This window comes from Narcine bancroftii, chromosome 2 (genome assembly GCF_036971445.1).
Source record: "Narcine bancroftii isolate sNarBan1 chromosome 2, sNarBan1.hap1, whole genome shotgun sequence".
Lineage (NCBI taxonomy): Eukaryota > Metazoa > Chordata > Chondrichthyes > Torpediniformes > Narcinidae > Narcine > Narcine bancroftii.
Genome location: NC_091470.1, coordinates 114,184,367 through 114,208,925, shown reverse-complemented (window position 1 = coordinate 114,208,925; position 24,559 = coordinate 114,184,367). Strand labels below are relative to the sequence as shown.

Sequence of the window (24,559 nt, the reverse complement as noted above, 5' to 3'; positions counted from 1 at the left end):
GAGACGGCAGCACTACTGGAAGGGGGTGGGGGTGGATACGGCAGCACAATTTGGGTGGGCTTAAATCTGGCTTTCCGAAATCTGGAAAAATCCGAAATTCGGAACACACTTCCCCCAAGGCTTCCAGATAAAGGATTGTGTACCTGTATAGAAAATAAATTTTCAACGACATGTTCCACCTCATGGTTTTGTACACTTTTTTTGAATATTTTATTTAAAATTCTATACAAGCAGTAACTATAGTTATAATAATACCACAGATTTAAAAAAAAACCAAATTAATTACATACATGATGGTTTTCACTCCATCCCAAAAGTCCCCCAACCCAATCACCTCCTCAAAGAAACAAGATACAAACTGAAAAAAATAAAACTTTATAGGTATAAAAAAGAAAAAGAGAGAAAAAGAGAAGAGATCTTTGGATTGCAGAGAGAAATGTCGTCCAGTACAAGTCAACAGATCTAACAGAAGCGTACAGAGGAGAATCTCGCAGGTCTAGGGGGATAAGGACATCACTGCAAATTTATTCCCATTATTTGGGTGTACAGGTGATGGTTTTGTAGGCTTGAAGTAGACTTAAAATATGACAGGAAATCACAAAAATAGGTTATATCTAAAAAGCAGTACGTGATAGGAAAATTTTGTTGATTTTCAAGATCAGCCCAAAATCCAAAAAATGCATTAAAAAGTGTTCAGGAAGCAAAATCTTCGTTGTCCAGTGTATCTGGTGTTTTAGATATTAAACGTGTATGGGGTTTGTGCAGGAGAATGGCATGGAAATGATTCATTGATCTTGTGTTTAATGTGAAGCATTAGTTTATTCAGGCAAACTATGCTATTTGTGTTGTTAGAGTGACTTCACTCGAACTGGAGAAAGCAAACTGTCTGGAGTGATGAAGGACGGGTATCGGTCTGCCAACAGATATTACCTCGACCACTTCAGGCATGCATACAGACAGGCTGTGATTGGTAAGCAAGAAGTTTCATCTTATTAACAGCCCCCTCCGGCCCATGAGCCCATGTCCCCAAATACACCAATTAATCTACAACCCTGTTCGTGAGGAAACCCGTGCGCCCAGAGGAAACTCATATAGACATGGGGTGAATGTACAAGTTCCTTATAGACAGCGCTGGATTTGAACCCCGGTCGCTGGTTCTGTAATACTGTTTCGCTGACCATGCCACCGTGGAGAGTTCTAGGACAGGAAGAGTATAGAGATAGGGATGAGGAGACCACAGAAGATTCTGAAACCCACTGCGGTAACCATGCCATCCTTTTGTCTGAGTTCCTTGTGAGGGGAAGACCCTGATGGAAATTGGACCTTGCAGTCTGCACTGTACCAGACTTGAACCAGATCACCATTCTCCCCTGCCACATCCCATCTCACTGTCAAGGGTCCCCATCGGTCAAGGTCTGTAACTTCCAGACCCATTCCGGATATTTGAATTGAAACTCCAGGACGACAGAACGGTGCTGCAAATGCTTCTCTTCTTTTGGGTACCTGCTCCCTGAGGAAGATGGAGATGATCCGACAGCTGTGAATAAGAACGCGGGATGCACCCAGCACTAGGTTCATCACTCATTCCAGATAATGGAAATAGGTGAAGGCACAAGAGACCACGAATGCAAAAGTGAGCTGCAGAAGGAGCTCAGCAGACCAGGCAGCCACTGAGGAAGCAAAGGGGTTTCAGACCCCTGCACAAGTGTTGAGGGGAAGACAGGCAGTACAGGTGAGACACGGACTGGTAGGTGACAGGTGGAACCAGGGGGAACATCTATTCCTCTCCCCACCCCACCACCAAAGCTAGCTCCATTTGCCCAGAGAGAGAAAGCTGACAAAGCAGGAAGATTAAACATGAGTAAAAACACAGAAATGCTGGAGGAACTCAGCAGGTCACACAGCGTCATTAGGAAGTAAAGATATATAAGCCACATTATAATATGAGCTCAGGCCCAAAACGTCGGTAATATATCTTTACCTTTCTAAGGACACTGTGAGACCATCTGAGTTCCCCCAGCATTTCTGTGTTTTTACCACAATCACAGTGTCTGCAGACTTTTCACATTAGATATTAAGGGTGACACCTGACATCAGGTGCTGCCCAAGAATGATCTCCAGGTTTTTTATATTAATTTAGACATACAGCACAGTGACAGTCCCTTTCGGCCCACAAGCCCATGCCGTCCAATTACCCCCGATTGACCTACAACCCCAGTACGTTTTTAAAGGGTGAGAGCAAACCGGATCACCCGGAAGAAACCCACGCAGACAAGGGGAGAAACTCCTTGCAGACAGCACAGGATTCAAAGCCAGGTCAATGGCACTGAAATAGTGTTGAACTAACCACTGAGCTAACCATGCTTCCGTACTGGACCTTTGACTTGGAACATGTTCATGCAGAAAGTTCACCACTACTTATTCAGAGGAACCAAGATGGGTTGTTAAGCCTAGATTTATCACTGAGGACCACACCCAATGAAGAATGAGTTTAATTAAAAAGATTTATTATGATAGCCTTAGCTGTAGCAAAAAAATGTATAATGTCAACCTGGAAATCAGAAGAGAGCCTGAGAATACAGCCATGGTACATAGAAATGAATAAATGTATTCCATTGGAAAAAATAACATAATTTAAGAAATAACGTCACAGTATTCAAACAAATTTTGGAACCGTACATGGAACACAACAGAGAGGGCCTACCGCAGACCTCCACTCCCTAAAATGACAGAAGGAGAAGAAGACGAAATGAACTGACCCAGTGTATAAAAGTAGATGACACAATTGTCTTGTTTATTTTCATTGTGTGATGACGTGGTTTAATGTATCGTATATGTTGAACGTTTAGTGGGTGGGGAGGGGGCTGGGGAGGAGGGAGGGAAGGGAGGGGGAAAAAGGGGAGAAAATGACTATATTCAAGAGGGAAAGGTTTGTGTGTATTCTGGTTAATATGGTTCATAGTGTGAAAAATAAAAAAATTTAAAAAAATTAAAAAGTTTAATTTTACACAATACTCTAATACTATCAACCTGTCCAATACCAAACAAGGACACATCAGAATCCCAGACCAAGCACAGTAATAGTAATTGAGGGTCTTCTGTTTGCCCACAGATCTCATGTATAGTGATCACATGACCAAAGATATGCACGCTCTCATTCAAAAGCAGAAGCTCGCAAAGACATTGCTAATAAACGAGCATCGCAGAAGGCAGAAGAAGGAAATTGAAGCTTTAATCCTAATCTGTACTTCACGCCTGATACCAGCAATGGAGACCTTCTTGGGAGGCTGGCTTTTCGTTGATTGTAACCCAAGGTCTATCAGCCTCTCATTGTTTTGAAGGAATTAATGTTCAGTAGGAGTTTGTGCTTTAAGACAGTGATGATAGATGGAGCTGTCTATCGAACTCTGGGAAAAGGTGTGTGACCTGCTCCTTCATGGGTAGGGCACTGAGTAGGAAGTGAGGAAGTCGTGTTGCAGTGACATCAAATGTTGGCGAGGGTGCACTTGGTATATTGTGTGCAATTCTGATTGACCCATTTCAGGAAGGACGTGGAGGCTTTGGAAAAGGGATAGAAGTGAATTACCCAGATGTTGTTTCGAGGGTATAAGCTATTGCGAAAGGTTGGACAAACTTAGATTGATTCTGTGGAGTGTCGGAGGCTCAGTGGAGTCCTGACAGAAGTTAGATAAGGCAGATGGAATCTTATTCTGGGGATAAAAATGTCAAGCACTCGAGGCCATACATTTAAAGAGAGAAGGAGAAAGTTTAAAGGAGATGTGTGGGGCGAGTTGTTTTTTTTAATATTTTATTTATATTTTCACACCAGCTTGAACAGCCATATACATTGTTAGTGCCGTCCTGGCAGCTTGTACTCAAATTTACATGCACTCCATTCTCACTATTCACTGCATCCACCAGCTCGCGTCTTTTCCAGTTCTTTTCCCCCCTCCCCACATCTAACACAGGACAGCTCATTCAAATATCCAGCAGGGGGAGCTGACATGACAGGTTGATTACCTTCTCTATAGACTCTCCCTCTTGGCACAAATTGGAAAGATTTATTATCTGACAAAGTTTAATTCTGAGGGCTGTAATGTACCAAGTTAGAAGGTGAGGTGCCATTCCTTAAGTTCATGTTTGGCTTCGTTGGGGTAGTATCCTGCTGAGACAGAGGTCAAAGGGGAGGTAAGAGTGGAGCTCCAAGCCACCTGGAATGCAGAACTGACTGGGAAACCCAGAGCTTCCAGTCAAAGCACCCTTTCATTCTCATTTCCACTTCCAATTGGTCAACACTGTCTTTATTCTGCTGCATTCTTCCCATAGAGCTCATTATCTGTCTGGGCAATGTTGTGACCCTCAGGACCCAACACTGAATTCCACTATTTCAGATAACCAGCTGCTGTGAAAGTGGGCGATTCTAATGAAGGTCACCAATGGTGACTTAGTTCCTCTCTTTCCATAGATGCCCCTGTCCTGCTGGACTTTTCCAACTCTCCCCTGTCATCACTCTTCTCCCTCTGTTTCCGGTTCTACGCGGTAAATCAGCTGCTTTAAATACCTTCACCTCCTTCTCCAGCCATTCCTTTTCCCATCATGGTCACGGCTCCATCACAGCCCCTAACATTCTCCTCCCCTCCACTACACCTTACACCATGTCTGTTTTCTCACCTGCCATGATTCTTTCAGTAGATGTGGCCCGACCTACTGAATATTACCAGGATTTCCTCTTTTCAGTTTCTCTGTCTCCTCATTGTTCCATTCTCCTGCTGTGTGTTTCCTCTCACAGGTTGAAGCATATAGCTGAACAGAGTTGGGATGTCATGTTTCTCCTCTCCACCGAGGCATGCTATTTGGCTCAGTAAGTACTTGTTGAGCATTTCATTTGCACAGGGGTGCTGCAAGAAGGCTGTTGGAAATGGATCCAGCATAACATTCATGACAAAACTGGATGAATATTTGAGTAAAACACGGAAGTCTGCAGACACGCCGGAGAAACTCAGCAAGTCAAACAGTGTCCTTTATGATGCAAACCAACGTTTCAGACTTAAGGCCATGGTTCGGAACAACACCACTAATTTGTGTAAAAGAGATTAATAATTCAACCCCATATAATCCAAATTTGGGCTCCAAGTTTTAACAAAAGAAAGAATAATTATTACGTAAATTATGTTATCTTTTCCAGCGGAATACAAAATCTCATTTTCAAATGCCATCTCTGAATATTCAAGTTAGTCTCATTTTACCAAGTAATTGCCAAACATTTTCTAGCCACAGCTAAAGCCAATCTCAAAAAAGCAATTTGAAATTTACAAACAGCTATTAAGTACAGAAGAAATGAAAGGTACCTAATGAAGCTCAAAGTGTTGGTAATGCATATTTATCTGCACTGCTTAATCTGCTACATTTCTCCAGCACGGTGTGATTTTTCACTTGGATGAATATTTGGAAAGGTATCTTCTTTAGAATTTAGAACATTCTAGCCCTTAAGCCCACAATGTCGTGTTGACCTATATATACCAAAAGAAAATTGGAAAAAAAACCTAAACCCTCCCTACCTCGTAACCCTCTATTTTACTTCCATCCAGGTGCCTGTCTCAGAGGCTCTTAAATGCTCCTATTGTTCCAGCGTCCACCACCACCACCACCCCTGCGAAGGCATTCCAGGCACCTTTAACTCACTGTGTAAAAAAAACTTACCCCTGATGTCTCCTCTAAACTCCCCTCCCTTCATTTTGTACCTGTGCCCTCTGGTGTTTGCTACTCCTGCCCTGGGAAACAGGCACTGGCTGTTCAACTTATCTATGCCTCTTAGAATATTGTAGCCCTCTAAATTTTTTTAAATTTAGACATACAACACTGTAACAGCCCGAAGCCTCTGTGCCACCCAATTTACAAACCATTAACCTACACCCTGATATGTTTTTTAAAGGGTGGGAGGAATCCAGAGCCCCTGGAGAAAACCCATACAGACACAGTACAAATTCCTTACAGACTGCGTGGATTCAAATCTGGATCCAGTCCTGATCAATGGCTCTGTAAAAGCTTAACACTAACCTTTATTAAATCACCTCTCATCCTTGACAAAAGTCCCAGCTTGCCTCTTAAGACATATTATTTGCAATTATTTACCAGGGAACATCCCGGTAAATCTCCTCTGCGCCCTCTTCATAGCTTCCGCATCCTTCCCATAATGAGGTGACCAGAACTGAACACAATATTCTAAGTGTGGTCTCACCAGAAATTTTTAGAGTTGTAACATTCCCTCATGACTCCTGAACTCAGCCCCTCAAGTAATGAAGCCCAGCATCCCATAGGCCTTCTTCACTGTCCTAGCAACCTACATGGCGACCTTGAGAGATGTATGAAACTGAGATATATGAAGCTCCCACTGCCTAAAGAAATCTCTTGGGGCCTGCCACATTGACCACCGCCAGTGGGCTGATATCGCCTCAAACCGTGCATCTTGGCGCCTCACAGTTCGGTGGGCAGCAACCTCCTTTGAAGAAGACCGCAGAGCCCACCTCACTGACAAAAGACAAAGGAGGAAAAACCCAACACCCAACCCCAACCAACCAATTTTCCCCTGCAACCGCTGCAACCATGTCTGCCTGTCCCGCATCGGACTTGTCAGCCACAATCGAGCCTGCAGCTGACGTGGACTTTTACCCCCTCCATAAATCTTCGTCCGCGAAGCCAAGCCAAAGAAAGTATCTGACCATTAACCATGTACTTTGCCTTCAAGTTTGACCTGCCAAAATGCATCACCTTGCACTTATCTGGATTATCTACCACTTTTCTGCCCAACTCTGCATCCTGTCTATATCCTGTTGTAACCTTTTTCAACCTACAACACAATCCCCAACTCATCCAACCTTTGTTTCATCTGCAAACTGACTGACCATCAACTTACATCCCTCGACTTCTTCATCCATGGAACATAATGGAGAAAGTGGGATGAACTAGAGCTGCCAGGAGTCTGATGGGTAAATTGGTCACCACCTGTTCATGGATTCCTGAAGTTGTGAAGCAGATGTATCTATCCAAGGCTAGTTTTGACCCAGTGTCTTCCCCACTTTACAGCATCAACAAGGAATGTGAAATCTCCGATTCATGTCGAATCGCTCTGTCGGAGCTGGAGAGCATAGAATTTGGTAAGAGCGATGTTTGAGATGGGATCATTGGTGGGAATGTAGCCCCAAGTCAGGAAAAATCCAAAGGAAAAGAGCACCATCAGCATCATTCAAGGTGTTCTCGCTGAATTGTGGAGTCACTGAATATCCAATGGAACCGCCACCGTTTGGAGACTTCCTAGCTACTCTCTCCTTGTTGTTCCGCCAAATCATTTCACTTCCTGATTTTCAAAGCCAATTTCCTTCCTTGCCACCATCATCCCTCCTTTCTTTGTCTTTCTGATACTCTTGCACCCTGGAATATTCACTCCCCTGCCTGTCATCTCACAGCCTGATCTCTGTAATGACTGTGGGATCATGGCCTGGGTGGTGGGGGTCCTTGAGGATAGTGGTTGCTTTCTTAAGACACTGCCTCTTGTAGATGTCCTTGATGGAGTGAAGACTGGTGCCCATGATGGCACGGGATGAGTTCAAAACTCTCTGCAGCCTGTTCCTGTTCTGTGCATTGGCATCTCCATACCAGACATAGATGCAACCAATTAGAATTCTCTCCACTGTACACCTGTAAAAATTTGCAAAGGTCTTCGGTGACAAACCGAATCTCCTCAAACTCCTCACAAAGTATAGCTGCTAACGAGCCTTCTTTGTGATTGCATCGACATGGAGGCCCCAGGGCAGATCCTCAGAGCTGTTCACATCCAGGAATTTTGAAGTTCTTGACTCTCTCTGCTGACTCCTCATTACAGACTGGTGTGGGTCCTGACCCTCGATGGGGACTGGTGTGGGTGCGAATCCCTGGACTGGTTCTAAGTGTGGTCTCACCAGAAATTTGTAGAGTTGCAACATTCCCTCATGACTCCTGAACTCAGCCCCTCGAGTAATGAAGCCCAGCATCCCATAGGCCTTCTTCACTGTCCTAGCAACCTGCACAGCAACCTTGAGAGTCCCTGGACTGGTGTGGGTGTTGACACCATTAATGGGAACTAGTGTGGGTGCTGACCCCATCGATGGGAACTGGTGTGGGTGTGGATCCATGCATGGGGACTGACATGGGTGTTGACCCCATCAATGAGGACTGGTGTGGGTGCAGATCCTTAAATGGAGACTCGTATGGGTGCTGACCCCATCGATGGGGACTGGTATGGGTGCTGACCCCATCGATGGGGACTGGTATGGGTGCTGACCCCATCAATGGGGACTGGTGTGGGTGCAGATCCTTAGATGGAGACTTGTATGGGTGCTGACCCCATCGATGGGGACTGGTGTTGGTGCGGATCCCTGGTCTCTTTGTGGGAAGTGATTAACGTATAATGCTGCACTGCTGTACTTCTGAAGAGGTTTCCTTTCAGTGAATCCCAGCCAGAAGCACTAAAGATCTGCCATTTTAGAAGGGTAAAACTTTTCAATCAACATCTCGAAATGGAATTAATGGTAAAATAACAGAAACCAAGTCACTGTTGCCTTTGTGTACCCCATCACAAATTCAGTGTCCTGCCAGTTATCAGATGTTATATTGATTCCACTCATCCTGACCCTCCTCATGAAGCAATTGAGCCCAAAGACATTTCAAGCTCCCAAGGAGGGGTAAATCTGTGGAATTTCTTGCCACAGGTGGAGGCCAAGTCATTGATTAGCCAGGGCATCAAAGGTTATGAGGAGAAGGCCAGGCAGTGGGGCTGAGTGAGAAAATGGATCAGCTCACGATTAAATGATTGGGCCAACTCAATGGGCTGTTGCTTCTCCTATGTCGTATGGTCTAAAAGGCGGTCTACGTTTCTGGCCTGGGCCCTTCATCAGTAATGTCCAAAATCAAGCAGACATGGGAATAAAAAGGATGGGGTGTGGTGGGGGGGAAGGGTCCCTCACTAGCAGAGCCATGCCTGACTACTTTTTCCCTTTCAAGGTCACCAACCCTCAATGAAGGAAACATCCAAGAAAATTTACATGAAGCTATATTACCCCTTCTCGGGAAAGAGCCACAATGAGTATACACTGAGGCCAGTTCTTCAACATTGGATGGCCAAAGGTAACAGCAGTGCAGAGTCTGAGGAGCAGGCCTCGAAGGCCCAAATTAGGAACTGTCACCACCACAATCGAAAAACATCCTGTGTGGGCTTGTAGTTCCTCATTACCAGCTTCACTCGTCTTCTGTCTGGGCACCCTCAGTTTACCTCCCCCCCCATCTTCTTCCCCATCTCCTTTCCTCTAATTCTCTCTCTCTCTCTCCCTTCCCTCTGTCTCCTTTCCCAGAGCCAGAATCAGTTATCACCTTTCCTCTTATCATATCCAATTATCCATTGTTGGTTTGGACTCCTCTCCCTCCCGTTCTTCCCCCTTTCTCTGTCCAGTCTTTAATTCAGGCACCTGCCTGCTTTTTGCTTATACTGCACCTTGAAGAAGATGGAATATCGGAGATGGAACCTTGGCTTGGTTAGCGCATAGGATGGATGGGTTGATGGTGCTTATTGTGTTTCAGAAAGCCTCCAAGGTATAGCAGAGATCATTCGAAGGGCCAAACGAGAGGCTACAGGGTCAGATCTACCCATCCACACTGAGAGCAGGCATTGGTGAGTCAGTGAGTGCGGATTGACTGATCCACCAGGGTGGGCTCTGCAACCTCTCCCCCACGCCCAATCCACCATTTATAGGCTTTCCCTCATCGTCCAAGCTGATGAGGACACTCACTCCTCGATCAAATGCGCCCCTTGGATAGGGTAGACCGTGAAGAGATGGCATCAAATTCAAGATGATTGGGGGTGTTGGCTGTGGTGGAGGTGTGGGAGCATCCGAGATTCTTCCAGGTTTCTTCCAAATAGTATTGGAAGAGTTCCAATCCAAGAAAACCACAGAACATGGGAGGGAGGTATGGACTTGTAGCACCACTTCCACTCAATGAGATTGTCCAGGTTGTCCCTGGAACCTGGTACCATTTCTTTTAAAAAATTACAGCTTGGTAATAGACCCTTTGGCCCACAAGCCCATGCCACCAAATTACATCAATTAACTTACAACCCTGGTACATTTTGAGAGGTGGGAGGAAACCAGAGTACCTGGAGGAAACCCACGCAAACACAGGGAGATTGTACGGACTCTTTACAGACAGTGCCAGATTCGAACCCCTGTTACACTGGCGTTGTGCTAACCCTGCTGCACTAGTGCTGGGGTCAGAGACAGGACGTTGATAGTCCCCTCCCAGGTTTTGGAATTCCACGAGAATGTTCTGACAGGGAGGGTGGTCTGATGAATAATGCGGTACTGATGTCTTGGTGCCTTGCAGTGTTCGTCTGGTGAAAGGTCTGTGGTCTCTGCTGCTTTCATTCGTGCACTTCCTTGTGCCCATGTTCAGATACATCATCAAGGCATGCCGACTGATCAGAAACAGGTATCGACCCCTCAGGGGCAGCCCATTCTTCTTGCACCTGGCAGTAAGTTGATCAGGGACCTTTATAATCACGTGTACCAAGGTACAGTGAATGCATTTGTTTGTAAACACAAGCACAGCAAATAAATCCCCAAGATTCAGAAGAATGTTGCCAAGACTTGTGGGCTTGGCTTGGGGAAGAGCTTTGTTGAGATTTACAAGCCAGGAGGGCTATAGATAAGGAAAATAGTTATGGTCTTTTTTTCCCCCCAAGGTAGGGGAGTCTTAAACTAAGTATAGATTTGGCAGTGGTTCTCATCCTTTTTTCCCCACTCACAGGACACCTTAAATAATCCCTTACTAACTCAGAGCACCCATGGTATCCTAAGCCGTAGGTGCTCTGTGGTTAGTAAGGATTACATAAGGTGGTATGTGAGGGGGGGGGGGGGAGAAACGTTAGAACCACTGAAAGAAGAGAGGGAAAAGATTTAAAAGAAGCCTTCAGGGCACCTTTTCACACAAAGGATGGTTGGTAGGTGGAATATACTGCCAGGGGAAGTAGTCAGGATTGGGACAATTACTACATTGAAGTGACATGTAAACAGGTAGATGGACAGGAAAAGTCTCAGGGACATGAACTAAATGCAGGCAAATCCAACGAGCTTGGTCAGCACAGACAAGGTGGGCAGAATGGCCTGTTTCTGTGCTGTGGTTCTATGAATCTACCACTCAGCTACACACCAGAGGCAAATTACAATGGCCTCACGTTTTTGGGATGTTGGAGGAAGCTCACGGGGTCACAGGGAGAACGTGCAAACTCATGTTGATGGTGCCCGGGACAGGGATTGAACCTGTATCTCCAGAACCATGAGGCAATGGCTGAATCACTGCACCATGGTAGCAGCTTCACAGTGTATGATGAAATAAAATTACTCTTCTTGAATGATTGGACTCGGGGTGTGTGGGAGGATTGAACCATCAACTTTACTACAGTGGTAGAGAAATATTACAGGTCATGAAGATAAAATATAGAGTGAAATATGCCTTTCCCCCCCATCTCCCTCTTCCCTCTGCCTCCTTTTACAGAGCCAAAATCAATTTTCACCTCTCCTCTTATCAGATCCAATTAACCCCCTTTGTTGGTCTGGACTCCTCCCCCAGCCAGTTTTCAGTCTTTATTCTGACACCTTTCTGTTCTTTGCTTATACCTTGAGGAAGGGCTCAGGCCCGAAATATTAGTAATATATCTTTACCTCCTATGGATGCTGAGAGACTGGCTGAGTTCCTCCAGCATTTCTTTGTGCTTTTACTAAGGTAAATTCCAGACAGCTCTGACCACTCATGACTGCAACCTACCAAAACTCTAGCCATTCAGAGTTAAATGGTAAGCGATTGGACCATGCTGCAATGCAGAAGGACTTGGGAGTGCTTGTGCATGAATCGCTAAAGGTTGGTTTGCAGGCTGTCAGGAAGGCAAATGGAATGTTGGCCTTCATTGAGTTTAGGAGAAGGGAAGTTATGCTACCACTGTAAATGGTACTGGTGAGGCTGCATCTGGGGTACTGCATGCAGTTCTGGTCTCCTTATTTGAGGGAGGATGTACTGGCTTTGGAAGTGGTGCAGAGGAGGTTCACCAGGTTGATTCCAGAAATGAAGGAGTTGGCCTATGAGAGTGAGTTGTCTGGGGTTGTACTCACTGGAATTTAGAAGAATGAGAGGAAACATATATTATGGAAACATATAAAATTATGAAAGAGATAGGTAGTCATAAGACATTTATGTAAAAGTTGTTTCCATTGGTGGGGAGACCAGAACTCAAGATTCAGGGTAGTAGATTTAGGACAGAAATGAGGAGCAACTGCTTTTCCCAGAAAGTGAGGAACCTGTGGAATTCGCTGCCCATTGAAGCAGTGGAGGCGACCTCAGTGAATATATTTAAGACAAGGTTGGATAGATTTCTACATGGTCAAGGGAATTAAGGGATATGGGGAAAAGGCGGGTTGGTGGAGACAAGTCTATCATCAGATCAGCCATGATCTCATTGAATGGAGGAGCAGGCTCGACCGACCGGATGGCCGACTCATCCTATTTCTGATGTTCTTATGTAATGGGGGTTAAACGCCCATGGGGTGGGGAAGGCTGAGAGTGGTTACAGCACATTCACGGGAACTGTCCCCGCCACAGGAGGATCAGCACCTCGGACAGCGACGGCACGGGAGCTTCGCCCGTAACCCAGCAAGCGCATGAGAGGTCTCCCGTCATCGTCACCGCTCAGCAGGACAAAGGGCCGAGTGAACACGATACACTGCAGGAGAATGAGGTGAACTGGGACCATGTGTTCTCCGTGTACCTGCCTAGAGACGGCAAGATCACGTTGCAAGTTTCCCATTACAGAGGCGCATCCTACTGGGAAGGAACATCGGGTTCCACCTGGCAGTATCTCCCATCCGACAGCTCCCGGAGCTCGCAGGAGGACGGGTTCATCTCAAGCAGGAGCGTTTCCACCTCGCCCTCCACCTCCTCCAGCTCCAGGCTTTCCTCAGGCCTGGACTCCAGCGTGAACTGCTCCAGGGCAGCTTCGCCCGAGCAGGAGCAAAAGAGCGCGTCGTCCCTGCTGCCCACGGACTGCGCGGTTGGCAGCGAACAGCTCCTGCTAGCTCCGAGAGCGAGGAAGGTCCGGAGAGAACGGAGTTTGAAAAAGAGGTCGGGGAGAGGGTCCGGCAACTCAGCCCACCCCAATCAGAGCAGCAGCAGCACCGACGGCAGCCTCACTCCGACGCCCTAACGACACCCAGACACCAGGGCACCTTCTATCCCGTCCCCACTACTTTGAGTGCCGATAGATCTCCTTCCCATCCCTTCGCCAAGACACCACCCCTCGGTGCTGATAGACCTCCGTGTCTCCCTCCCACTCCTTCATCCCTTTATAATGAAAAGAGCAGGCTGGAATGTTTTTAAATAACCGCCAAAAATAAAATCAAGGGCTTGAAAAGCCCAGCACGTCGAGCAGCGTCTGTGGAGAGGGGAACAGCTGAACCTGTTGGAATATTTGCGCGCTCCCCGCCCTGCCTTATTCCTTCAAATGCCCCAGAACCCGCGCCTGTGACCTGTCAGGGTAACTGGAGTTTGTGTCTTGTGGCGGGGTATCGGAGAAGGGACACATTTTACAAGGGCTGGGGTGTCAATGGGACGTCTTCTTCACCACGTCCGGTGACCACAACCCTGATGCGGACAGTGGGGACACTTTCAATGTCTCATTCAAAGTGCAGTATTGGCTTTTTCTTTGTTCCAAAACAGTGGTTCTCAACCATTTTCCCCCACTCCCATACCGCCATGGAAATTAGGATAAGGAGTGAGGGGGTATCAGAGAGTGTCCAGAGATCCATAAATAAAGCTTGAAAATTGAGCTGGACCAGCTGATCCGACCGCAGTTCAAGTCCGAGGGACAGTACAGGACGTTGCGTTGCAGGAAAGGTGGGATTGGTGTCCAAATCTTCATTCCACTCCGGCTGGAAGTTTTAACATCCCACCTTTTTGCACCGGCCGTTTATACCTTGCACTGGAAATTTTGCGTGCAATGTTATCAAAAATATTAAACGTATTCCGTTCCTGTGCGTTCTGAGGTGCTTTTATCCTTCGGGGTTCGATGTGGGTTATTGCGGTGAAGTCCAGACATTCGGAGTTGGGTCGGGTCTGGGGTTGGCGCTCAGAACCCGGTGGGGGGGGGGGGGGGGGGGAAGGGGGTTGACCTGAGCTCAAAGAGCTTCGGGGATAGCGGGGGGACGGATGTAGGGGACAGTCTCTTCGGACACAAAACCAATAGCGTTCCCCGGGCGATGAATAATCTTCAACCGGAACAAAGCACAATGCTGGAGAAACTCAGCAGGTCAAACAAAATTTTGTTCGGGCGCCTACCGACATTTCGCTCATCACGTGATGAAGGGCCCAAGCCCGAAACGTTGGTTCTGTATCTTTATCTACTGTATAAAGGACACTGTTGGACCCGCTAAGTTTCTCCAGGATTGTGTTTTTACTTCATCCACGGTGTGTCCAGACTTTCGTCTTTCAGCGGAGATTGGGGAGGAAATAAAACATTGCAGTTGGTTTGACGGTTCTTCGGGCAAGCACAGACGCGAGGGCCCGAACGCCCAGGCTTCAGACTCTGGCGGAGGCACTGTACCTTTAAGGCAGCTCCAGCACCCTCCCACCGAGTTGTGGAAGAGCTAAAGTGGCGGAGGAGGCACGGGGTCGGATCTTGTTGCTGCGGAGGGAGTGGAGATGAACTACATGCCGGGAACGGCCAGCTTGATCGACGATCTCGACAGTGAGTGGGTCCTGTCCCAGGCTTCTCACCCTCTACCTCGGTTCCTTCCCACCCCCTCTCTCTTCCCCTCCCCCCTCTCTCTTCCCCTCCCCCCCCCTCTCTCTTCCCCTCCCCCCTCTCTCTCTTCCCCCCTCTCTCTCTTCCCCCTCTCTCTCCCCCTCCCCCCTCCCCCCTCTCCCCCTCTCCCCCTCTCCCCCTCCCCCCTCTCCCCCCTCTCCCCCCTCTCCCCCTCCCTCCCCTCTCCCCCTCCCTCCCCTCTCCCCCTCCCTCCCCTCTCCCCCTCCCTCCCCTCTCCCCCTCCCTCCCCTCTCCCCCTCCCTCCCCTCTCCCCCTCCCTCCCCTCTCCCCCTCCCTCCCCTCTCCCCCTCCCTCCCCTCCCCCCCTCTCCCCTCCCCCCCTCTCCCCTCCCCCCCCTCCCCTCCCCCCTCTCCCCTCCCCCCCTCTCCCCTCCCCCCCTCTCCCCTCCCCCCCTCTCCCCTCCCCCCCTCTCCCCTCCCCCCCTCTCCCCTCCCCCCTCTCTCCCCTCCCCCTCTCTCCCCTCCCCCCTCTCTCCCCTCCCCCTCTCTCCCCTCCCCCCTCTCTCCCCTCCCCCTCTCCCCCCTCCCCCCCTCCCCCCCTCCCCCTCCCTCCCCCCCCCTCTCCCCCTCCCTCCCCTCTCCCCCTCCCTCCCCTCTCCCCCTCCCTCCCCTCTCCCCCTCCCTCCCCTCTCCCCCTCCCTCCCCTCTCCCCCTCCCTCCCCTCTCCCCCTCCCTCCCCTCTCCCCCTCCCTCCCCTCTCCCCCTCCCTCCCCTCTCCCCCTCCCTCCCCTCTCCCCCTCCCTCCCCTCTCCCCCTCCCTCCCCTCTCCCCCTCCCTCCCCTCTCCCCCTCCCTCCCCTCTCCCCCTCCCTCCCCTCTCCCCCTCCCTCCCCTCTCCCCCTCCCTCCCCTCTCCCCCCTCCCTCCCCTTGATTTCTTCAAGGTCTAAGCCTAAAGCAGGCAGGCGCAGAGACTTACTGAATGAACTCCCTTAGAAGAGACCTTCTTTAGGGTAGACGTCCCTTGAAGAGATTTTGCAGTGGAACATCCAAAACATGAGAGTCTGTGTCAGAAATTATCTGTGGCAGGAAGTGGGCAGTCAATGTTATGGGTCAAACCCCTTGATCTGGGTTCATTCTTTCCAGCTTGCGTGTGCTAACATTCTGCGTGGTCATTCTCCTCCCTCCCCTTTCTCAGCTTAGTTGCACAAAGGTTACGTGACTGGACTAGCAGCCAGTGGCTGAACTGCTGATCTGGAGATGTCAGCCCAAATCCCACCATGGCAACTGAAGTCTTTAAATCCTTAACATTAAATAAAAATTGGGATATTTGAGAAAGGCTGATCTTAGCCATGATGACCAGATTGTATAAGAATTTGTTGTCACATACAGGTACACTAAAGTTGCTGCAGACACACCCTTTAGGTGCAAGATGCACCTTTTTCAGTGTAATGAGGCCATATCTTGGGTAATGCGTGCAGTTCTGGTCTCCTTACTTGAGGAAGGATGAATTGGCTTTGGAGCTGGTGCAGAGGAGGTTCACCAGGTAGATTCCAGAGATTAAGGGGTTGGCCTATGAGGAGAATTGAGGCGTCTTGGATTGTACTCGCTGGAATTTAGAAGAATGAGAGGGTATTTTGTAGAAATGTATAAAATTATGAAAGGCATAGATAAGATAGAGGTAGACAAGTTGGTTTCTACTGGTGGGGGAGACTACAATTAGGGGCATTGCCTCAGGATCCAGGGCAGTAGATTTAGGACGGAGATGAGGAGGACCTGCTTTTCCCCAGAGAGTGGAACTTGCTCCCCATTGAAGCGGTGGAGGTGACCTCAGTACATATATTTAAGACAAGGTTGGATAGGTTTTTACATGGTCGGAGGGAATTAAGGAATATGGGGGAAAGGACCAGTAGGTGGAGGTGATTCGATCATCAGATCAGCCATGATCTCATTAAATTAAGGAACAGGCTCGACGGGCAGATTGGCCGCCTCCTGCTCCTATTTCCTATGTTCTTGTAAAGTAACATACCATCAGATGGATTTTTAAATGATCGTCAAAAGCCCATGTGACTGTTGATGGCCTCAGTTGTGGGATATTTGAGGAGGAGCACTGACGAGTGTCCTTCTAGCCCTGTGCCCCGAATGGCCTTTTTCGTCCCGTGTTTCTAACTCCCCTTGCATTCTTTAGATCTAGCACCAGAGGGCACTTGTGCTGCATTCGCTGCCGATTGCACTTTGTTGCCACATAGGGGTGGACGTTGGTACTGCCGCTGGCTGGCAATCATCAGCCAGGTGTTTGTTGATGAAGGGTCCCAGCAGCAACGACGTTGACCATTGATCCCCCACTGGTGTTGCTCAATCTGCAGGGCTCCTCCAGCAGAGTGGCTTGGCTCCAGAATCCAGCATTGTGGACTCTCGTGTGCCCCAGGCATTTATATTATTGAGTTCTGAAGGATCCCAATGTTGACTGACCTGGATCAGAATTTTATTGTCATGAAATTCGTTGTTTTGTAGCAGCTTCATTGGAAAAATGTCTGTGGTTCATTGTCTGTTCCAGTGAGACCACATCTGGGGAACTGCGTACAATTATGGACTCTGTCCTTGAGGAAGGTGGGACTGGGATGGAAGGGGTTCACCAGCTGGATTCCAGAGATGAGGGGGTTGGTCTATGAGGAGAGATTGAGTCATCTGGGATGAATGAGGGGGGGGGGGGAAGAATCTTCTAGAAATGTATCAAATTATGAAAGGCATAGATAAGCCCGGTAGGAAAGTTGTTGGGGAGACCAGAACTAGGGGGATACGGGGGAAAAGGCAGGTTGGTGAAGATTAACAGAGCATAGCCAGTGAGCAGGGTTCTAATCCTGCAGCAAGCTGGTGCGTTGGAGTCCTGCAGCAAGCTGGTGCGTTGGAGTCCTGCAGCAAGCTGGTGCGTTGGAGTCCTGCAGCAAGCTGGTGCGTTGGAGTCCTGCAGCAAGCTGGTGCGTTGGAGTCCTGCAGCAAGCTGGTGCGTTGGAGTCCTGCAGCAAGCTGGTGCGTTGGAGTCCTGCAGCAAGCTGGTGCGTTGGAGTCCTGCAGCAAGCTTCCTCCCCCACCTTTCAAAACGTACTGGGGGTTGTAAGTCAATTGGGTGGTACGGGCTCATGGGCCAGAAGGGCCTGTTACCACACTATATGTCTAAATTTAAATTTAAGCTTAAATTTTAGTACAAGGCAGATTTTTTTTTTACACTCGCTTGTGGGTGCCTGTAATGGGCTACCATGAGTAGTGGTGTTAAAGAGGCTTCTGAACAGACACATGGATGTGAAGAGAATGCGGGATATTTATCAGGTGCAAGCAGCAGAGGTTGTTTGATTTGAACATCACAATCGTCACAGTCACATGGGCCAAAGGGCCTAAACCTGCACAATGCTCTTCTGTTGTGAGACATGAGGTGTGTTGGGGCCAGACGTGGGACATGGGGCTATGATGTCATCCAGTGCCTGAGGCTGCCAGCGCCACTGGATTGTGCCTGGACAAGATGCCAATGGTGCAAGGGGCAGTCGTGTTGGTGGTGATCATTTGGGATGGAGGCTCACCCTTTGCCATGACCCGCCTTCCTTTTGTATCCTGGTGTGGTGTGGCCTCCCACCTGGAGTGCAGAGATATTGGTGGGGTTCGAGGTGAACGCTGGGACAAGGTGGTGGTGATAGTTGGACTGGGGTGGGCAATGGGTTCCTGGGAAGATCTGGAAGATGGGCAGATTGGTGGAGGTCTTGGGAATGGCGCGGGTTGATGTGCTCTGTGGCCACGTTCCAGAAACCCCTGTCAGAGTGCAGCTGGATGGAATTTGGATCATCTGCTCTGATTGTCCTTGAGGATGTGGACCTGCTCCTTGCCCAAGGTCCATCAGGAGCAACTCTCCACGGGGATCCCGCTTGGGTAGTTTGGGGTGTCTGGATTAGAGAGGGAATTAATCCACTGCTTATCCCCGATGTTGCAGAGAAGCACCTGGTGCTGCTGCGCGATGGGCGGACCTTGGTCGGATTCTTGAGGAGTATCGATCAGTTCGGTGAGTGGTACTGGTTGCACTGCCCACATTCCCACCATGTAACCGCTTTAACTCTAGCTGTGGGAGGACTTTGGTCTCCATATAGTGCAGAGGTCCAGAATACAGGCTCTATCTGAGGTGAAAGACCGTCACCACAACTCTCCTCCAAGCCGAGCGATTACCTCATCTCTGGCTCCTCAGGACCTAACATATAAACTAAAAAAATCCTGGGAAAACACAATGCTGACGAAATTCACCCGATTTGCTCAGTCCTTGATGAAGGGCTCAAGCCCAAGATGTTGGTTCTGTATCTTTGCTCTATAAATTGCACTGTGTGACCTGCTGAGTTTCCCCAGCGCTGTGTTTTTACTTCAACCTCTGTGTCTGCAGACTTCCATGTTCCCTCCTCTGCTCTCAACCAAAGAGAATTCTCCCAGTCTGACAGTCTCTCCTTCCAACTACAATTCTTCCAGCTGGTAACTCTCCTCTGTGTCATTTTGGCACAATCACATTTGTCCTTCAGTATGGAGATCCAATGGCCCAGGCGGGCGACCTAATGACCCAGACAGTGTGCCTCAGCCAATGAAGGAAGCCATCCTGTCTGCCCACCTTATTTTTTCACTCAGTCACCCTCCCCCCCCCCCCCCCCCCCCCCCAGCTGTGGCGAGGTTCCCTCTCTGCCTGCCGATACCTGTGGGCACTGGGTCATTGTCAAATCTTTTGAGCTCGACAGAGAATTCTCACAGCTGAGCCAGTCTTTGATGCAGCACAGAACCTGGCCCTTTGGCCCAACTTGTCCATGTGGCAAGGTTATCTATCTACAGCTGGTCCTGTTAGGGAGGTCTCTCCTTCCTTTGTGTAGACTCGCACTCAAAACCAGTTTTATATGGCTTATTGGTGATTCAGTAATGGAAAAGATTTTGGTGCTGAGTAACTGCACCTTTGTCCATTTGATGCTATCGTTTCACCTTGGGTGGGACCGTAGCAAATCTCTCCCTCCTCCTCCCCTTTTGTCTGCTCCCTTCCCTTCCTGGAGTAAAATGCATCGCAAGTCTATAAAAGTGTGTGAGTTTATTGGGGTTCAATCATTCCTGGTTTCTATATGAATCCTCAGTGGGAGGAATGTAATGTTCACTCCTCACCGGAGCCCCTCAGTGTCATGGTACAGGCGCAGCAGCCCATTGGAGGTTCTGATCCTTCTGTTGACCCATTTACCTTGGCGGTTAAGGGTGGCACTGTTTGTGTTAGTGACTTGGGTTCAAATCTGCCGCCGTCTGCAAGGAGTTTGTATTTTCTCGCTCCATCTACGTGGGTTTCCTCTGAGTGCTCTGGTTTCTTCCCACCTTCCAAAATGTTCCGGGGATTGTAGGTCAATTGGGTGGCACGGGCTTGTAAGCTGGAAGGGCTTGTTATCCTACTGTATGTCTGTCTATGTCCTAACTTCCTCATTGATTGGAACTTTGCAGCTAATTTGGTGTTCCACCAGACACTGGAACGGATTCATGTGGGCCAAAAGTATGGAGACATTCCTCGTGGAATATTCATTGTGCGAGGCGAGAATGTGGTCCTGTTGGGTGAGATTGTAAGTGTGCATTGTTCCAGTCAGGGACTGTTCTGACCCTTGCATTAGGATAACTGCAAAGATTTATTATTAATCTATTTTTTGTGCTTTTATCATCTTTCTAATTCAGTGAAGTATTTAGTACATTGTTATTTTGTAGTTTTTCTTTACAAACCACTTGTTCAGCTGCAGCAAGTAAGAATTTTGGTGCATATCAGATGCTATTTATTGTCATGTAATAAAACAGAAATTAACATTACACAAAATTGCCTTTAGCTTGCCAGAAGGCAGACAAAGAGCATTGCCCAGTGCCCCCTACAGTCAGAGAAAGAGAATCCCCAGAGGCACTGAGTGTCTGTGGATTTGCCTCTGTAGGTGCTCAGACTCCAGTTGCAACCATTGGCCACCTGGGCTCCAGATCCCAACCTTCATCACCCAGGGCCCGTCAGAAGCCCTTCTTGGCCTCAGCACCCTGTTGAATCCTGGGTCTGATACCTGGTTCCCACGAGCCAGTCTCCAGCAGTCCGCAGCCTCTGTGTGTCGTTTGGTTGCTGAGCCCCTCTCTGGTCTGTCACCATCCTTGGGTACATGTCATATTGCCCATATACATTGAGGTGTTGTTTATGGCAATAGAGGTTATTGTCATTGGTCCTGGTATTGAGGGGGTTGGGAGCACCCTCTTCCTCTGGTCAATGCTGCCAGAACATGGGTTCCTAACCTCTGAATGGAGAAGCACCATATTGAAAGTGAACAGGATCTCTCTGTGAGATGGCATGGACTCGATGGGCCAAATTCCCTTGCATTATCATCAGGCTGTGTGATGCCTGCTCCTGGTGTATTTTCATAGTAGTTGAGTAGCAAGTGCTAGGCTGAGTAGACCAAGCCCAGTAATGGTGCAGGGAGCAAGGTTGGTGCTTCTCCCTGAGATGTCAGTGCTGCCTAACCCTGGAGGCCTTGAGCCTCCTGTGCCTGTCCACCTACCCGTGACCAGTTGCCTTCTCTTTCTCACACAATTGTGGTGCCAACCTGCTCCTATTTTTGGTTACGTGTCATTTATTGTCTATGATCCCTTCTCCCTGAGAATGTGGAATAAACTGTCACCATAAAACATGTGCTCCTGGGCTTTACTGTACTAGAGGCAGTGGGATACATTTCCCCAACTGAGGTGCCTTCACAAACAGGGTGGCTAGAACATGGATTGACGGCTGGCTCAGCCAATCCAGTCATAGATGTGCCTCAGAGTGAGAGTTGAGGGAAGAAAGCTTTGGGGTGGATGTTCTCCTTGGGTTGTAGAAGGTTGTGTCCCCATGGTGGGAGAGTCCAGGACAAGAGAGCACAACTTCAAGCGTTCACTTAGAGTAGAGATGCAGAAGAATTTCTTCATTGGGTGTATTTAAGGCAGAGATTGATAGGTTCTTAATTAGCCCAGGGCATCAAAGGTTATGGGGAGAAGGCCTCGATGGACTGAATAGCCTATCTTTGCTCTATGATGTGATGTTGTTGGTGTCTTTAGCACAGAAGCTTTTTAATTCATAGGACCTTTCAGTTCCCCTCCCACTTTGGGGATGTTGGGAGCTGACACTCAGGGACTTACCTGCTGGAAGTGTCGATAACTGGCACGGTCTCTTTCAGGACCTGGATAAGGAGAGCACGTCGTCCCTCCAGCAGGTGACCATTGAGAAGATTCTGGAGGACCAGCGGCTGGAGCAAGAGGTCAAGAGCAGGGCAGAGAAACTAAAGATTCAGGTTTTTAAGGAGCGAGGACTGACCCTCCCCTATCCCGACACGCTGGATGAATATTAGGGAGGTGATGTGGGAACGAGCAAGCAATCTGCATCTGTACGTAGCTTGATGTATTTGTCCCTGCTGCTTGCTGAAACTATTGGAGATTTTGCCTCGCTGGGGAAGCAGTTTGAAATATGACTCCATCACACGTTCTGCTGGGTGAGAGGATAACTGGGGAAAAAATAAAATCCTCACTGCCCATCCCACACCTAAAACCTTCCCTGGGTTACACTGGCATTCTCCACTGCCTTGGAAATGGGGCAATAATCATCCAATTTAGAAAACTGTCCACTTCCTGATCAAGGCTGGTCTATAAGAAGAAGCATTGGGTTAAATTGTCTCTATACACTTAGGCCCAGTGATGAATGGATGTGATCTCCACCCCTGCTGATTGGATGTCTGTGCCCAGTGTGATCTCCACCCCTGCTGACTGGATGTCTGTACCCGGTGTGATATCCCAGAGTTGACCAGGGAGATTTTCTGACCTTCATCTTAAACTGCTACAACCTGTGTGCATGTGGTGGGTGAAAGGATGATCTGGCCCTTGTAATAACACTGGTGTTGACACATGGTTATCAGTCTATTGCCAGGAGCAGTTAAATGAGCCGTCACCATGTATTTGATTGATCCTCCGAAGTAGAGCCCACAATATCATCAGTCAGGAGAAAGGACGAGGCCAGGATAGAGGGGGATTAGTGCAACTGGTTCTCATCCCCAAGTCTAGAATGTACAGTGTACAATGGATTCATCAATCAACTTGCTTCAAGTTGGGTTGACATCACTTTTTTGAGTTTGGTGAGGTCCGAATATCAGAATGTTCCACATATCCAGCAGCAACTGGCTGGTGTTATGATTTTGTTGTTTTTACTCAGCAAGGATTTGTTTAGTCATTGTTAAAGCCAAGTCAATTCTCCATGGAAGGTGGGAGTAAGTCTTCCAAGATGGTCCTGGGGTAATTGTGCTGCCACGATCGCATTGGGGAGAAACTTCCATCATTTGTCAAGACAGGCAGAGGAAAGACTGTACAGCAGATTTGTTGGGTTGACAAGCCCAGGTTTTGCTTTCTTGTACGCAAGTGGAAAGGCAGTGACAACACTCATTCTGGTTGAGGTATTCTACCGCTCTCTGCAATGCAATTGTGTAGATATTTTTAATTTCAGTGGTTCAAAGCTTGGATTTAGTTCTGGTGAGGGATCTGATATTTGCTCGTTTTCACTGTAACTTTGAAATAAAGTCTCCATCTCCACAAGAGTCAACTGTGGTTTGTCATGAAACAAAGGCTGCAGACTCTGTGATTGAGGCAAATAAGCAAAAATGCTGGAGGAACCTGGCCAGTCTTGCAGCGTCCGTATAAGCCAGTAAAGATGTAACCAACGTTATGGGCCTGAGCCCTCCTTCGAGGTATCTTTCCAGAGTATCAAAGGGAAAAATGGTTTATTCCTTTTGGGATGAATAGAATCAAGGAGATGACTTGGAGGATAAATGGTACAACATGATGGGGATTTAAGACCTGCCTTTCATGCACTCTCACAAGTTTGACTGTGGATTGGTTGGTAGCAGGTCTTGCCTGTAGGTTTTGGGTTCAAGATCAACTCCAGGGACCTGAATGCATGCCTCTTGGTTGACACATCATGATAGTTTATAATATTCAATGGGCCAAAGGGTCTGCTTCTATCCTGTACATTCCTGACTTAACTGAACCAGACAAGCTTCTGCAGATGAGTGGTGGAAAGTGTGCTGACTGGCTGCATCATGGTCTTGAATGGGGACACCAATACCCCATGAGTAGAAAGCCATGCTAATGGTAGTGGTCACAGCCCAGGACATCACAGGCAAAACCCCTTCCCACTCTCGAGAATATCTACAAGGAACGGTGCTGTCAGAGAGCAGCATCAATCCTCAAAGATCCACACCACCCACCACACGCTCTGTTCTCGCTGCTGCCATCAGGAAAGAGGTATCGGGGCCACAAGTCTCACACCACCAGGTTCAGGAACAGCTGCTTCCCCTCCACTATCAGACTCCTCAACAAAAACTCAATCAGAGACTCATTTAAGGTCTCTGACGTTACACTTTATTGATTTTTATTTCCTCTATCTCTGTATTGCAGTCAGTTTGTTTACATTTCTGTATTTGTTTACATAATTTCTTCACTGCCAATAAGTGGTCATTCTGAACCAGAATTTATTGTCATGAACACGTCACCCGATTTATTGTTTTGCAGCAGCTTCACAGGGCAAACATTTATATAAACCACCTTACAAAATAAACCAAAATAATGCACGAAAAGTCAAAGTGAGGCAGTGCATTTGGTTCATTGATTATTCAGGAATCTGATGGTGGAGGGGAAGACG

General features: G+C 48.2%; 2 protein-coding genes across 7 annotated transcripts in view; both read left to right on the top strand.

The window, feature by feature from the left end:
* The window catches only part of LOC138754169 (phosphatidylinositide phosphatase SAC2-like), a 47,360-nt gene extending 33,297 nt beyond the window's left edge, over positions 1-14,063 (top strand). For 3 of the 6 annotated variants that reach the window (XM_069918043.1, XM_069918045.1, XM_069918042.1), the window contains 8 exons: positions 853-970; positions 3,113-3,314; positions 4,790-4,861; positions 7,084-7,154; positions 9,037-9,159; positions 9,610-9,700; positions 10,411-10,515; positions 12,679-14,063. In XM_069918043.1, the coding sequence (XP_069774144.1) occupies positions 853-970; positions 3,113-3,314; positions 4,790-4,861; positions 7,084-7,154; positions 9,037-9,159; positions 9,610-9,700; positions 10,411-10,515; positions 12,679-13,279 (1,383 nt within the window). In that variant the 3' untranslated portion in view covers positions 13,280-14,063. The remainder of the gene's footprint in view (positions 1-852; positions 971-3,112; positions 3,315-4,789; positions 4,862-7,083; positions 7,155-9,036; positions 9,160-9,609; positions 9,701-10,410; positions 10,516-12,678) is intronic. The other 3 variants (XM_069918044.1, XM_069918047.1, XM_069918046.1) reach the window with 3 other exon arrangements.
* A 4,540-nt stretch (positions 14,064-18,603) lies between these two features.
* Positions 18,604-23,408, top strand: LOC138752924 (U6 snRNA-associated Sm-like protein LSm1). The gene is made up of 3 exons (XM_069915535.1): positions 18,604-18,880; positions 20,326-20,441; positions 22,053-23,408. The coding sequence occupies exons 1-3, from the start codon at positions 18,604-18,606 to the stop codon at positions 22,221-22,223; spliced, it is 564 nt and encodes a 187-aa protein (XP_069771636.1). The 3' UTR covers positions 22,224-23,408.
* Positions 23,409-24,559: the final 1,151 nt, after the last annotated feature.